This window comes from Lagenorhynchus albirostris, chromosome 3 (assembly GCF_949774975.1).
Source record: "Lagenorhynchus albirostris chromosome 3, mLagAlb1.1, whole genome shotgun sequence".
Classification (NCBI taxonomy): Eukaryota; Metazoa; Chordata; class Mammalia; order Artiodactyla; family Delphinidae; genus Lagenorhynchus; species Lagenorhynchus albirostris.
In genome coordinates, this window is record NC_083097.1 from 105,604,545 (window position 1) to 105,621,767 (window position 17,223).

General features: G+C 41.8%; 1 protein-coding gene and 1 pseudogene across 1 annotated transcript in view; one reads left to right on the top strand and one right to left on the bottom strand.

The window, feature by feature from the left end:
* The window catches only part of CCDC192 (coiled-coil domain containing 192), a 202,741-nt gene extending 187,881 nt beyond the window's left edge, over positions 1 to 14,860 (top strand). Inside the window, 2 exon segments of the mRNA XM_060146339.1 lie at positions 14,527 to 14,762; positions 14,765 to 14,860. Of these exon segments, the coding sequence (XP_060002322.1) occupies positions 14,527 to 14,762; positions 14,765 to 14,860 (332 nt within the window).
* On the bottom strand, positions 5,800 to 6,813 carry LOC132517892 (double homeobox protein B-like; annotated as a pseudogene).
* Positions 14,861 to 17,223: the final 2,363 nt, after the last annotated feature.

The following is a 17,223-nucleotide window of genomic DNA, read 5'->3' on the forward strand; positions in this document are numbered from 1 at the left end:
CTTCCCCCCGCCCCTTTTCCTTCTCTTACAAGTATGGAGGAAGGGGCTACGGAAAAAAGAAAAAAGTGAAACCATAGTTATGGAAGTTCTTTGACATCTCTAAAAACTATAAATATTATTTTTCCAAAGTTTATGTACAATACATCCAAAATATATACAAAATTTCCTAGTATCAGGATGGAAGCATTTTGCTAAGTGTTTCACTAGTCTCCTAGACAATTTTTTGTGCTTCTCTAAAGTGCCTTGGACTTAAGCCCAACCTGAAAATAACTCCTTTACCATTAGCTTTGATCATGTTCTCAAGGCATATAATTTACATGACAGCATAGGTGACTAATGAGAAAACATCTATGAATTTGCACGAAATATCAGAAGATTTCCTAAATAAAGAACAGCTTGTTTGAGTTCCCTCTTGGGGAATTTCTCCAACGCTTTTGAATTATCTTTTGTAATTTCAAGATGAAATTACATCTTGAAATTTCAAAAAAATAAAATCAAGCTGATAAAATTGGAATGGCATTCCACTGGGAGGTGGAATTGAAAGAATCATGCTCCACAGGCTGTCCTCAGGAACAGGGCATTTTTATGCTGCCAGTTTAACTTAACAGAGGCACGTCTGGTCCCCACCCATCCCTGAGTCAGGTACCGTTAACTGTTAATAACTTACTATTGTCTAATTTCTGTGAAATTTAAACTAACACCAATTGCACAAAATAAAAGTGAAAGAAAAAGTTAATAAAAATAAAGGTAGGTACAATTACTTGTATAGGAGGTAAGACTGATAAGCAGTATTTGTTTCTGTTATTCCTCTCAAGTGTACAAGGGCCTCCCTCCTTTGATATTTTCTTACCCATTTCAATTCTACTATTGCTTCTCATGCACTTAAACCACTTTTATGGTTCGTTCCCTAAAACGCACTTTTCACTTGGTCTCTTCTTAATTGGACCCCGTAGATTCCAGCAATAAATGTCCAAGTGCTCAGGTGTACCACTCTAAAGCCCATATGTATCACCTGATAAGCTGTCCCCAGCAGCTTGTTAGTTCCTTTTGGCCATAAAGGACTAAACCTGAGGGGCAAATAGTGGAGTTTGGAAAAGTCCTTGATAAAATAGTACCTCACAGAGATATAAAAAATAATTTTTGAATAAGCATTACAAGGCCACAGAGGTGAAAGATGTTGCAGGAGCATCTTGCCTGACCTCATGGGTATGGAGACAATTAGACAGAGTTAAGCATTCTTTAGAGGTTTGAATCTACAGGACTTTGTGACAAGATGGATGGAAGAGGATGGGAGTAAAGGAGAAATCTAAAGTAACTCTCAGGTTTCTGTCCTTAGCAAGTAGATGCATGGTGATGCCATTTTACTCAGCTAGGAAGGAGATCAGTTTTGTACGTTAGATACTGAGTTCAGCTGGGGACATATTTTATCTGAGATGTTTATGAGATATCTCAAAAGAGGAGTCTAAGGTCCAGAGCTCATGGGTGACCTAGCGTTGGTCATTTGGGCATCGTTCACACAAACAGATTACAACCATGGCCACAGGAGTAAATGAAATTATCTATAGAGAGAAAGAAGAAAGTTTAAGACCAGGAATGTAAGGATCTCCCTGCAGTAATTGCTCTGAGGAGAAGCTCACAAAATGAGACCAAAGGAGTATTCGGAAAGTTTGGAGGAAAACAGAGCATCATATTATAGAAGTCAAGTGAAGAGTGCTTTAAGAGGGGCTGTCAACAGTGGCAAGTGTTCAGAGGTCATTCAAGATGAACACTGAAGCAAGTTCACTGGATTCAGTGACATTAGTAACTTCAGCAAATCCTAGCTTAGTAATGTCATTAAAAGCAAAAGCTAGAGTGCTTTTAATGCGTTAACGTGAGGCAGGTATGCGGAAAGGGAGTCACAGTATAGACAACCTTTCCAAGAGATGTATCTGTGAAGGGGGTAATACAGTGGTAGAGCAACAGCTGAAGAGGCTTCAAGTAGTAAAAAGCTTTTATTTCCTTTCTAAGATGGTAGCAACTGAGTTACATTTAAATGCTAATCGCTTGGAGCCAGTAAAAAGTTAACACTGACAAGGAAGGGGGACTAACAATGGCATACGATTCCATAGGATACGGGAGGGCCTGGAATCCAGACCTCTATCCATTTGGGAACCCTGAGCTTCCCTTAGTTGAAATCCAAGTCCCCTGGCTAAGCAGCTTCTGGGCCTCCGATAATGCATAGATTTTTCTCATTACTCACCAGATATCACCTGGGGTGGAGGAGGATAAGGAATTGGATCAGAAATTGAGGGTGATCAGATACCAAGGATGGGAGATTCTTGCTAAAGTAACTTAGCAGGAGTCTTGCTACAACTGGACTCTTGAGGACAAGGCTCAAGGATGACGTCTAGTCAAGAAAACGGCCCAGAGGAGCCTGACTAAAGTTTGGTCAAGGAGAGAGTCTTTGCCACTGTAGTATTTTTTTTGCAATTTGTTACACCTTATGCATAGATTCCTTAACTCCAGTCAAGAAGTACTGGGTCCAGACCTAGCACTGTATCTAGGGGACTGGAAAAATTCAGTGGTGGCATCACAGTCATCCCAGGGCTAATCAATCAAAAGGAAGAAAATGAGGGGCAAGGTGAGAGGGAAGAAAGAGAGCTGTGTGTTGTGAAGCAGAGCTGTACAAGTTGCTCAAAATTTTGCACAGGAAAATGATTGCACCCAAGGGTCCTGTTGTCACAGACATGTAATGGCAGTGTCAAGTCAGTGACACTAAAATGACTTCTGCCTCCTCTCCACAAACCCCGTTCCCCTACACAGTTTACACAAGCAAAGTCCTGGTCAACAAAAATGACGACTCCTTTAGCCCATCTTTCTCCACAGCTAATTTTCATTAGCAAAAAATAACCTTGCCAATACTATTATTACTACAGCATCATTTTATTTCTCAATGCCATACAACACCAGAAACTATATTATCTTTTGAAAATTAACACAAAGTAAATTGGCATTCCTCATTTGATAAGGACTTAGGCTCATATAACCCCTGTGCACCCAAGAAGAAAAGCAGGAAAGTCTCACTGCTGGTCGCTCTAGTGCAACACGTGGTTCAAATGATGGAAATCATCCTTATTTTATTCCTCCAAGTGACTTTCAGTCCATATGGATTCACTTCAGAAGAATCCATATGGATTCCACTTCAGATAAGCATAGAAATTGTCCTTCATCTATTGTCTCTTCCTTTTCTTCCTTTCTCCCAAACTCCTGGGTCTCCCGTTCCCTTGAATTTTCTGTTTCCCTACCAGGAGCCATATTTACCTTTCAGCCTCTGGCCAGGCTGTCCGTCATTGTGTTCATCCATTATTATCTTCTGAGGAGCCAGACCTATGGGAGGGGACTTCAGGTCTGCTCGTAGGAAGAGGTGAGAGAGATTCCAAAACACCTTTCTTCTGCTTAGGTTGATTTCCTCTTGGCATAACTCAGGTGCACTGTTATGCTGACAATGCTCATGTGTCTTATCAAAGAAGCCCTCTGTAGAACAGTCTGCTGTGATCTGAGACCCTGAAGTGGGTGGGAAGGAACCATGCACCAAAAGGGAGTGATGGAGTAAGTTAACTTACGCTGTCCTACCCTCACCCTAGTAAAACCTTTGCCCTACTGGTGTAGGTAGGAGGTGGAACACAGCATTACATTCTGCCCACCCAGCAATTTCTGGCCACTGGGTGTTCCCCCCTCAACCTGTCCCAGCCTATATTCATTTTGTGGCACCATCTTTGAGAAGTCCTCACTTGCTTTCCCATACAAATAACTCTCCCTCACCTCCCAAGCTAGAGCCAAGGTATTCACATGTCTTTCTGCGACAATGTTCTTATCAGTTTTCTTGGACATGTCACGACTCCAGCAAGCTCCAAGAAGAAAACCCTGGATTCAGATCTGCAGAGGGGATTCACTTGCTCCCTATATGGCCATGGTGGCTGTTAAACACGTATGGAAGCTGGGGGTCACCATGCTTCCACCCCAAGGTTTGATCTCTCCCTTCCCTTCCCTTCCCTTCCCTTCCTCTGAGTCACTCCTCATGGGAAGGAAAAGAGAGACTCCTCTCCACATCAGCTTTTGAGGAAATGGATCCATCCACGCCCTGGGAAACAGAAGCAAAAACAAAAACTCCCAAACACTCACCATTTTCTCTGGGTATTCTGGAGATAATTTAGCCACGTTAGAACTGGCAAGATGAGATTTAAGACAATTAGAGGAGGAGCAGGGCTGTGAGGACCACGGATGCATTGGGTCAGCTAGTTACATTTGCAGGCAGAGCCCTTTCGGGTAAACAGGGAGCGACACAAAGAGCACATCAGATGTGACCTCTCTCCTCTAGCTGTGTGCACAGCAGCCTTGTCAAGAAGGGGCTTGCCTAGGGGACTCCTGGGCCTGCCTCTTAGGATTTCACCAAAAGCTTTGTTCGCCACGTCTACTGTAGGGCAGCAGAAATTCAAGTGCGAAAACCAGCTGATCATCAGAATTACCCAGGGAGCTTCATAAAAATATAGATTCCCAGACATCCTCCTAGATTCACCTGAGCAGAATTTCAGCAGTGAGGCCCTGGATTCTCCATATTGACAGGGCTTGCCAGGTGCCAACTTGGAAAACCATTTTTTTTTTTAAACATTTTTATTGCCAAGGTAAACCCACATATACCAAAATCTGTTTTCAGAATTTACCTTTTCAAAAGGGAGAAGACTGAGAATGAGAATGGTTATCCCAGGTTTTAGATTAATATATAATGTATTTATAGTAAGAGGAGAAATCTTATGGACATATATATATACATATATCAAATATATACAAAAAACTAAAAATGTGGAAATATTAGCGTCATTAGACTATGTTCAGTGATGATATGGTATTGCTATTATAATTTCCTTGTAATCTTTTGTATGTTTTAAATAGTCAAAGTAAAAATACACTTCCAAGTGAAGGTTACTCAGTATTATGGATTTGTCCTAATCCATTTAATCATTCCCGTAATGATGGATGCTGAGGTAGTATCTAGTTCGCAATTTAAACCCCCAGAGCTTTGGGGAAAAGCTCACTTTTATGAGCTCACATCATCAGGAAGTACAGCATCCCTTCATTTTCTACACAGTGAACTAATTTCAAGTTTGCCCTCTCATGATGCCAGGAGGGAAAGAAGTTCTAATATGTCCCTCAGAGATCTGTTCTTGCCTGAGTTAGGTTACAGTTTGTGGATTTTCCAGACTGTGGAGGATGTGGTGACTACAGAGAGAAGGTCATATTCGTCAGTAAAATACTTTTTTTCTGCAAGAATTCAGCATACGTGTCCACCACCTAGTGCCCATGGTGCTTCCAGAGGCAGTGGGGAGCTTGGAAACAGTCCTTCACTTAGTGGAGTACGGAAGATAACCACTGCCCACAAGAAAAACAACCTCCATGTTGGTTTCCAAGTGGTTTTTCCTTTCCCCGGCTTTAGTTTTGCCCCTGACAGGATGATTTCCTAATTCATTGTTCTTTAAGTTGCTCTGATCTGCATCAAAAAAAAAAGGAGGCCTGGATCAGGTTCAGAATGCTATTTTCTTCCTTCTGAAGCCCAAGCCCTGGTGAGCTTTGCAGAGTGTTCAGAAGAGCCTGAAAATCCTGGAGGGTCCTCTTCCTGGGGATCAGGATTCAAAAAAAAGTTTGTACCTTTTACTGACAATCTGTGGATGGCAGGAGTTGACCTAAAGGCTTCTTGAGGTTTCTATATATTGCTGGTGCTGTTGGCTGAGGGCATGATCTGTGTGCTGTGGCCACCAGTCTGCCTCAGTGGGTCCCTTTTTGAGGATCCCACTCTGCAATCAGAGCCTGGCAGCACTCATCCCACCACTGCAGAAAGTAAGATATGTCCACCTGGCCCAGATCCTGTGGTGGTTGTTTTTTTGTGCTCAGCTTGAGGCTGAGAATAGTCTTCCAACTGCAGTAGTCAGTCTGTTCTTGGTGATCCTGGCGTTCTTCTTGGTATTGGGGCCAGAAAGGATACTGAGTATCTGGGTCTCCTCCTATAGTCAGCAGTCCTGGCACATAATTCCCAAGTGTTAGAGTAGAGGAGAGTTCTCTCCTCCCTGCACAGCCTGCATGGGCTGCATCATGACACTTTGTCCTTGGATCACACAAGGGACAGAGGATACGTGGGATGGGAGAAAGGTAGAAATGGTTGGTTCCTGCTGAAAGAACTGGAGGAAGGAAAATGATGAGATCTGCCTGGGAGAGTGCACAGGTCAATTTCGTGCTGCAGAGCTGTCAGACCAGGTCTCCCATTTGGGCCATCCACCGAGGAATTCACAGGCTCACTTCTGCTCTGCCCAGGGTCCACAGATCTTGGGTCCTGAAACCACATTTGAATTCTCGATTCTGGAATGCCTGTTTGGCTAGTGTTTTCCTGTTTGCAGTATCAAGGAATTGGCTCCTCTTGAAGGCTTGAACTAGAATGTTTGATTGAGATCTTGGGACGGATGTCTGGTCTCGTGCGGCTCCTTTTGGTAAGTATTCTTGAGTATAAGGCTGAGGCTGGTTCTGTCCATGGATTTGGTCTTCTCCTAGGGAGGAGCTTAACCCCAATCGTCTCTGTCTTGCTCTGTGGTTTTTAAACCAAATCTGAATTTTAAATTCTGGAATGCCAATTTCCTTGGCCATTTGTTTCCTGTTTGCTTTTTCAGGGTAAGGGTCATGTTCAAGCCACGCTTGCAGGATATTCTTTTGACCCTAGTTGTAAATAATCTTGCCTTGCCAGGTTTCTTTTTGTAATAGTATGTCACTTGCAGTGCTGGTCAAATCCATCTTGGGAAGAGGTATCCAGATTCTAAAAAGATGAGTGGACAACTCGGAAAACCATTTTTATAAGCTTTATAGCTTATAGAATCTAAGCCACAGATCTGGAAGAGATCTACTCTAACTTTTCCACTTTTCTATTTAAAAAAAATTAAACTCGGAAAAGTTAATTGCAATGTTGTACAATGTTGTACAATCATAACAGCTTATTTTATTTAAAAATTGCAGTAGTGAAAAATTTTGTTTGAAGAAAAAATGTGCCTGGTGAAAAAACTGAGGGACCAGCCTAGTGATATACCAATTGAAACCTCTGGACTGATCACGGCCATGGTGATTTTGTATCATTTATGCACTTAACTTTCATTCATTTATTCACTTAACAAATGAGTATCTACTATGGGCCAAGGCTGTTTTAGGAGAAGAGGATGCAGTAGTGAAGCTACTCTGCCCTCACCGAGCTTTTATTCTAGTGGAGAAGAGAGACTAGCGACAAGATAAAAATAAAATATAGAGTAGTCAGATGTAGCCTGTCAGTAAAACCAAAGTGGGGAACAGGGATTTGAAGTGTTCAGCAATGGGGGTTGGGTTGAAACTTCAGACACGATGGCCAGGGAAGGCTTCATTCTATGAAGGTGACTTTGGAGAGAAAAGACCTGAAGGAATTGAGGGAATTGGCCATGTGTAGATCAGGGGTACAATTATCAGGCAGAGAAAAGAGCAAATGCAAAGGCCCTGGGGTGGGAATATGCTGGGTCTGGTAGGAATAGCGAAGATGTTGGTGGGAATGTAGCAGGGTGAATGAAGAGAGGAGGGTGCATAGGAGGTGTGTCAGCAAGGCACAGTGGGGCCAGATCACACGGGTCGGTGTAAGCACTTGGGTTTTTAGTCTACATGAAATGAAAAACTATTGAAGAATTTTGGACAAGAGAGTGTTTATACCCAACCTATGTTTTAATGGAACCTCTCCGGGCAGAGTTGAAGGCAGACTGAAAGGGCAGTAGCAGAAGCAGTGTGGCCAGATATGAAGCTATTGCAGTACTTCAACTACATGTTCTGGGTGAGAGAGCATTAACCATCTCCATAAATGCTAAGCATGGATATCACAGTGTGTTTATGCTTCAGAGTGACAAAGGAAGGACACTGGGAATCTGCAGTTCCCTCGGCCTGCTTGGCTCCCACACACGTCTCACGGTGAGAGCATCCTGCTAGCACAGGAGTGACACTAGTGGTTAGTGAGTAGTGCTTTTCATTCCACCTGGTACCCAAACACTAAACAAGTCCTCAAAGCATCCGTATCAGCAGACCCCACATGCTGGCTCTGGGCACTGGCGCAGGAACAGCGTCTGCTTGAGGCCAGGGAGCTTGAAGCAACAAGTACTTCCTACACAGTCTCTCTCACTCCTTGCTTTTCCTAAGTGTTTTTTTTTTTTTTCATCAAGTGTTCTATAGGCTCTCTGATCCCTTTGCTCTCCGGAGCACTTCCCCATGTCATCAGGGCTACAGCCTTTCCATCAAGGTTTCAACTAAGTATGTTGTCCTTCCAAAGCACTTATTAAAACAGACAGATATTTTTAAGCTCTTAGGTATGGGACTGTTGGGCTGTTGCTGGGTGAAAATGTCTATTTGCTCCAGTCTACAATTGCACCTCAAACTTTTCCTCTAAAACACAATCCTGTTATAAGACAGGTCATCATTATGATATGGGGAGTTTTGTGATACATATCAAAACTTCCTAGCAAATATCAGACTGTTTTTTAATTATTTTAGCTGACTAAACTTATTTGCCAGGTCAGTCTGTTTTTATAATGCTACTTGGTTTTTTCCCAAGTCAACAAATTTGCCAACTTCAAATGTATTCTAAGTGTTCAAATAAAAACATTGATGGAGGAGGATACACAAGTCTGCAGGATGTAAGACAAACCTGATTTTCAAGAGGTAAAACATTTGTGCTACAAGAATGCAAAATGTAAGTGAATCATTTTATTGCAGAGAATTACCATTCTCAAATGTTCATTGCAACAGTCTAGAGAAGGAGAGAAAATTAGGAAGGTTTTTGTCATTTTGGATTTTATCCAAGTAACGAGAGGGATATATTTACAAGGATGTGCCAATTTTCAAGTCCAAGTATGGCAACAGATGAAATTGTACTCCCTCGGTGGTTACTGTGAAATATACACAGCTTTCAAAACCAGCATGAAGGTGAGTCAGAGTGATGGGCATTTGAGCAGAGGAGGAAGCTGACATAGTCTTTTAGGCCAAACAGTAATCCTGGGTGCCTCTGAGGGGAGCGAGGTATTTAATCACCTCACCAGTGGGCGTCTTTCTTAAATACCTGGCAGCCTCAGCAGTCAGCTTGAAAGGCAGAGAGAAAAGTAAATGTCCACAGGTGAGTACCCAGTGGAGATGCTTGTTTAAGCTAAATCCTGTGTGTCCTCTAGGGCCTAACTCAGTGTTGCCTCTCCTACCCAACTGTGGAACTGTGACTGGAGCCAGCAGGCATCTGATTTATTCTCTATGTGCAGGGTCCCAGTTACCGAACTAATTATTGAATGAATGAATGAATGAATGAAAAAGATGACCATGAAGGATGCTTGAGATCTAACTGGGAAGAAGTGTGTTTCCCACTGTTAGAGGTATTGGAATCAGATGCTCGATCAGTGGTTCTTAGCGTTTCTCTGCTCAATGAACATTTTTGGGTGGTGATATCAGTAAAGGGATCAAAAGGGGAACACCCCTTTTTAGAAAGAAATATTTATAAAAATTTTAAAAAGCTTTCCAGCCATTTGTTGGCCACTTTTCACACTACACCTCTTTCCTCTGATTAGCTGTAAGTTGTACTCTGCTCTCCTCCAGTCTGTCCATGACAGCCTTCCACCTGTCAGATAGCTCTATAACAAAAGGCAGCTGCACTTGTGGCAAAATGCAAATTTCATTCTTTGATTACAATTGGCAGCTGACCCAGGAAGAGCTTGAGGGACACCAATGTCTGCAAGCCACTTAGAAAATCATCATTTAGGGATGCTGCAGAAATAATTCCTGTACAGGTGAGATCAGAGCACCCGCAAAGCACACATTCCAACTCTAAGTCCCTAAGCTTCTCAAAGTACAATTACCTCTGCTGTTGTCAATTTAGTCATTTTTGACATGACTCTCATGTGACCCTGTGCTAAGAGCATGAAGGTTTTGAGGGTATAAAGAATGGGAAGCTGCAAATGGCCAAAGGCATTTTGTCCTTCAAGGGTGACTTAGAAACCTGAACGTAGCCTGGCCCAGCTGGAAGAAGGCTCTTATTGTCTGTCCTCTTTCTAAACCTGCACAACTATCACCACCCCTTCTCCTGCCTCCTCTTTGCCGTGACCCTAAACCCGCAGTCTCATTCCTGCTTCCCACCTTTGTAAGGCAGAAAGAGGGGAAATCCTGAAAAATAATGTATGCTTGTAAAAACCTCTACAATAGTAGCAATTGTGATGACATCATACCCTGACTGTCGCTAGTCAGGTTTGTCCCCTCTGTCTGACAGAGAGAAGATTCTCTCTTGTCTCTGGGTCTCCTACTGCCTCTGGGTATAAGGTTAAACCTGAGATTATCTGGTCAGCAGACAGAATCCTCCACATCTCAGGCAGCCATGGCCTTGGCAAGACTATCTGAGCTTCTAGCAAAAGGCCATGGAAGACAACAGGTGTTTGAGATCTGGGGGCATGTAGAGCTGTCAGGACCTTAGGGACACACATCCCTTCCTATTACAGATGAGGGAGTTTGGAGTAGGGAAGAGCAGTGCAGACAAGATTATGTGAAGTTTAGTGGTAGAGTCTGAAAAATTTATTGGAGTGGCCTTGGGCTGTTTCCAATACAAATAGGATGTGAATCCTGGAGTCCCTCACTTTATTGAAAAGTTTAAAACACTTTTATTATTCATACGTGTTTAGAAACGGAACAAAAATATTTTTCTTATATGTGTAAAGAGATCATTTAATGGTAAAATATACTTGCATGAGAAATCTCCTTTTTGGCACACCAATTCTTTAGCTTGTCTCCTTATTGGCATTTTCATGTAATACATGAAAACATTACAGTAGAATTAAAGGTCTCATGCCATCTCTCCTTTTTTCAGCCTCATGTTTCTTCTCTACACTTTTTCCAGTTATCTTCTCCCTGTGCTATGGGCAGAATTGTGTCCCCCACAAAAATCCATATGTTGAAGCCCTAACCCCCCAATGTACTAGTATTTAGAGATGGTGCCTTTGGGAGGTAATTAGGTTAGATGAGGTCATGAGGGCAGGGCCCTCTGAATGAGGTTAGTGCCCTCATAAGAAGAACCTGTGATCTCTTTCTCTACCATGTGCAGACACAGCAAGAAGGCAGCTGTCTGCAAATCAGGCTGAGAGTCCTCACCAGAACCCAACCACACTGGCACCCTGATCTAGGGCTTCCAAGCTCTAGATCTATGACAATAAATTTCTGTTCTTTAAGATACCCAGTCTACAGTATTTTGTTGTGGTAGCCTGAGCTAACCAAGACACCCTGACTCTCTTTCTCTCACTGTCATTCTACTTTCTCCCTCTACTACACTCTTCCGAGAGGGCAGAGACAGAGGGTATAGACCTGGTGACTGTGATTGCCTATGTAAGGCCACCTTGCTGCATTTTTACCCCTTTATCATTAGAATTCAGTGAAAGAAGTGTCTTACCTATATTGCGTTATTTTTTTAAAAAACAAATTAAAAAATATTTTTGACCAGTTTGCCTTTGGGAATGATGCTAAACTCCTTTCTTCCCTGTGCAATTGGTAGAAAATAACTTCTCCTAAAAAGAGAGGGAAAACTGGGGAAAGAAAGTATTGAAGGAGAGGTCAACGAGAAAGGAGAATCTGACAGACATAGACAAGGAGAGATGCTTCTGATGCCCCCTTTGTCCCTGAGCCTCATGGTGCCCAGCCCTCTCTATCCTGCCTGCCATTCCTTTCCTTAACATCTTCCCACTGCCGCTTGCTGCCATTTCCCTTCTATTCTTTCCTCTCCTGTTGAAACTCCCTTCAACCCCTAAGAACCCATTCTCCCAAGCCCAGATTTCCATGCCTCTACCTTCTAGAGTAACAGAAGACATGATCTCTGTGCTAATAGTTGAGGACCAGAAATCCTCCCTCCCGAGTAACAACTGTACATGTTAACAAGAGCCATCGGCAGGGAACACATCCACCTTTGTTTCAAAGACTGCTCATCCAAACCTAAGTGTCCATCGATAGATGAATGGATAAAGAAGACTGGCACACATATACAATGGAATATTACTCAGCCATAAAAAGAAATGAAATTGAGTTGTTTGTAGTGAGGTGGATGGACCTAGAGACTGTCATACAGAGTGAAGTATGTCAGAAAGAGAAAAATAAATACCATATGCTAAAACATATATATGGAATCTAAAAAAAAATTTTGTTCTGACGAACCTGGGGCAGGAAAGGAATAAAGACACAGACGTAGAGAATGGACTTGAGGACACAAGGAGGGGGAAGGGTAAGCTGGGACGAAGTGAGAGAGTGGCATGGACTTATATATACTACCAAATGTAAAACATATAGCTAGTGGGAAGCAGCTGCACAGCACAGGGAGATCATCTCGGTGTTTTGTGACCACCTAGAGGGGTGGGATAGGGAGGGTGGGAGGGAGACACAAGAGGGAGGAGATATGGGGATATATGTATGCATATGGCTGATTCACTTTGTTATACAGCAGAAACTAACACACCACTGTAAAGCAACTATACTCCAATAAAGATGTTTAAAAAAAAAGAGTTCTCATCCAAAAGGAAACTCCAGCTCAGCACTATCCAATAGAACTATAATGAGAGCCACAAATGATACTTGAAATTTTCTAGTAGCCACATTTTTAAGACGTAAAAACAAATGAGTAAAATTGATTTAAAAAATATATTTTAGTGCAATGTAATCTAAAATATATCATTTTAATACATAATCAATTTTTTAAGCCTAATAAGATATTTCACGTTATTTTCAAATCTGTCTTCCAAATCAAATGTGTATTTTATACCTGCAGCACATCTCAATTCAAACCAGCCACATTCAGTTGGTTAATGGCAGCATGTGGTAAGTGGCTACTGTATTGGGCAGCACAGCTGTAGTCAGAAAAAAGGAAAGGTGAGGCCCAGCATATCAGCAAATGAGGAAGCCCCCCACCCCATCCTATGGACTCCTTCTTCTGGGCTTGAAAGCACAGGCCTCTTGAAGAGGGCACAAATCAAATGTTTCTTTGCGATTTGAGATTTTTTTCATTGCTTTTTAAGAAAGATACCCAAACTACCATCTCCTTAAATATTATCATTAGAATCTCATATGTTCAGAACAAAGATTTCTCCATAGATTCTTGAAACGTAGTACATTGCTGACAGTAATTTCTAAAAGCAGAGACCAGCCTGATCTCTCCTCTCATCACTTTTGTGAAGCCAAAGCATTGTGTCCAGTGTGCAATGCGGTGCTCAAGCTCTCACGCCGTGACTTCTCGAGAAAATTATGGCCACAAATTAGTTTTATTTGCTGAGAAATGGGTGATTCCCTGCCTGCACTGGCTATCACAACAAAGCTGCCCCAGCTTTAACAGGTGTACAGGTACACAATAGTAGCAGCCCTTTGTACCCTGGACTTACTGTTATGTTTCTTTCAAGTGCCGCTGTGGGTTTGCTTTCACTGCGGTTTGAGTAGAGGCTGGAGCTTCAATTACAGCAATTAGCTGTAGACACCATGTGTCAAGTTCATTCATATGCTATTAGCTCAATTAATCCTACCATGGTACCCAAGCCCTTGATGTCCCTTACTTTTTATAGCTGAAGTCTGCCTTTTATACAACGTAGAGAAATTATTTTAATGGTAGAAATTTCAGGATGAGTGATGTGGAGGGTGGTACTGCTAAAATCTAGTAGAATGAGGTTTCCTTTCAGTAGTTAAATTTTTTTGACCATCTAGTGATATTTGTTTTCAAGGATTTCCTGCTTCCAGTCACTAATCTTTTATCTCTTTGACACAGCCTCTCTTTCCTTCCTTACTCAGACCTTTATCCTTATCTGAGGGGTTACCTTATAGAAATTGATAAAGATAAGTTTTTATATTCAGGAGGCATTTGTGATTTTATTGACATGCTGAAAAGTATTCAGACCTAAAAGAAATTAATCTCTATACCCTGCTACAGAGTTTTCCTGATCACCTCAAATTACACCCCTGCCAACTCTAAAGCTGACTTGGGTTAAGAAACTAGTCCTTTCTCATTATCACTTTTCCCAAAAGGGACAATGGCAACTTTTTTTTTCCCAGTCAAATTAAAATTCACATTGAAGTGTATTTCTACTTGATTGTAGCTCTTGTGAAGAATTATGAAGAAACGATAACACGAAATCTGGGATGGCTACTGTTTGTAGATTGGATTTTCAAGGACAGCTCATTCCCATGGTTAATTGAAAGTTAAATGCGTATAAACAAGAGTTGGCAAAGATTGATTCTCCTCCCTCTCCGGAGGCTTCTAAGATTTCTTTTCACGAGCACCCAGGGTCCTTCCCCACACTGGTGCAGATTCCGTTCTCAGTATATCTGGCCAGATGACGCAACATCTGTGTTCTCTTTTAAGAACGTGAGAAATGGAACTTTTTCATCTTCCCTTTCTTTGAGTTCTGGGAAATCCAATTAAAACTGTTCAGATTTTCCTTTTCTTGCTTGCTTTAGAAGACAGCTTACTGGAAGAGGGCTGTGGTGGTCTCCTGCCTGTGGAAGAAGGTGACCGAAAAATCAACCTGATTGTGGAGTTGTCGACCCAGGTTTCCCATCAGACTGAGAAGATCACTCAGCTGGAAGAAATTTTAGAAGAAAAGGAAAGGAAGATTCAGCAGCTGGAAGCCGAGCGGGAGGCCCATCCTTTCCCAGAGGTCAAAGACTCTCCAGAATGTTTACAAGAGGCCAATTTTCTTTAATTTTCTTTAATAATAGCATCACTCCTGTGGTCTATGACGAGGATATTCAAAGATTCTCAGTAAAAAAAAAAACAATAAAAGTTTATTAAGTGTCATCAAGGTAAAGTCCAGAGCCCAAGCAGACTCACTGGCAAACTCAAGTTCAAGTTCACGGGTTTGACCTATTCTATAAGGTTCATATCGGAAGGAAACAAAACAAAGGGAAGTCCTCAGACGCAAACACTGAATGTTTCCCCTTTAGACATTTGTCACATAATCCACACAGCTGTAGAATACTTTGTTTTCAGACATTCCTGATAACAGAGGGAGAGGAAAAAACACAAAGCTAGAGAGATGGTCAAAGAACTTAGCATTATCCTCTTACCAGAGGTTTGTCACACTGCAAGGGAAGAGTGGCATGAATCCCATTTTATTATGCAGCTCAACTGTGAACAGAAAGCAGTCATGGAGGGTGAGCTTCAAACTGGGGAATGTTGGGGTACTGAGAGCAGAATCATTGCCAACAGATTAAATAGCCATGAGGTCTGTCTTTTCGTATCCTCTAGAATATATTTCTCAATGGCATGTATTTTATTAGCATTTAGCAAGGGTAGAAATGAAGTAAAACCAAACCAATCAAAAGAAATAAAGAATGGATGAATCAGAGCCGCAGTCCTTTGGGAGAAGTGTCCTGGGACAACATCTCCTTGGGAAAACACATAACACTGATTTTTCCCTTACGAGCAACATTAAGACCAAAGCAAAATACACCATTACAATTGTACCGAGGAGCTGTGGATGGCACAAAATAACATCAGGAAAAATAGAGGATGGGCAAAGGAAAGCTGCCCTGTAATTAATGGAGTAGAAGGCCTCATATCATATCCCACTCATCCCCTTCAAATGAACTATTTCTCATCCAAAAAGACGAGCTAGTTACTAACTTTAAGACCTTGGTGCTTAATTCTTACTCTCTCTGTACTGCAGGACTCAGGCAAACAGCTATAGCTATCCCATGAGTCTGACTGTATTGCTACTTCTCGATTTAATTCAATCAGTTCAACAACTTCTCATCAGAACTCTTCTATCTACCAGGCACAATAGTAGATGTTAGCAATATCATAGAAAACACGAAAAGCACAACTTTTATCATTCAGGAATTCACAGGCACAGTTAAAGAGTCTCCTTAAAACAAAGTTTTTAAACCTGACTTTTTTTTTTTTAAGGAAGTATTGAGTTTTGGACTCATAATAGCTTTGCAATATTGACTCTAGAGGTTCACTACAAAATAAAACCATGGTTTTACCAGTAGGTTCTATGTTCCTATAAAGCTAGAATCTTCCCATATCTGTACATAACCTCAGAATTTCACCTGAAATGTCTGCAAGTATGTACAGGTGCAGTCCATTATCAGAAATGAAACCAACTTACAACTCTATGATCATGAATACACACCTACCCCAGAAAGTGACTTGAAGCACTTTTCCACGGTTCCAAAAGAAGCTTTTCCATGGAGTCTACATCAGTCCCTCACTTCAGAAATCCCTTCTGTCTGGTCCCTCCTTCTCACCTCTTCAAACCTTATGATCCCCTTTGTCTTTCCTGTTTCTCTGGTACTGATGAGGGTACCCTGTTCCAGTCTTGAAGTTCTGCCCATTGCATCTGACACCATGGTAAGAATGAAAGTTGCCATGTTTTTACTGCATATTACTGTGAGAAAGCTTTAAATCTTTCAGTTTGGTAAGAGTGGACTATCTCCAAGACAAACTATTCCCTGCAATTTTCTTGTGTTATTTTGATCATCAAGTCTCCATTTCTTTATTTTACCAAAGATTATCTTAATCCCATGGGATACTGAGGCTGAGAAAGATGAAAAGCAGGGAGGGGGAGGGGGAAAAAACACCTCATCACACCCCAAATAGGAGGGTGTTCACTTCTAGATCAATTTCCCCTGGCTAATGTCTTGGCCAACCCTCAGCATGAAAGTAGCCTTACAGCGGAGGTAAAATGACAGAGCTGGAGCTGCTGTTAATAATTAATAGAGCCTGTCACCTCTACATATCTACGGACCAGCCACTGAAGAAGAAAGCATCAAGAGTCATACTACCCTGCAAACCCATCTTTACAAGAAACTGATCTTGACTCAGGTCTAGGTTATCCTCAAATCAGAATTGGGGGGGGAGATTTGGTCCAAAGGTGAACAGACTAATCTCTGTTACTGACACCTAAGCAAGAAGAATTCTTTAGATATCCAGGTTTTATGAGGAGGTGGGAGGTGAGAAGAGTTGTTACTGGCCTCTGGCCTCTGAGACATTTATAAGTACAAAATTTCACATTCCCTGCTGAACATTTATGCCATTGTGTGCCCCCCAAATTTCACTTCCATTTTCTGCCATTCCTCCAGAGAACTGGGTAGTAAACTTCAGATTGTGCCAAATACCTGGTCCAGACAAACTACAAATCAGATTATAGC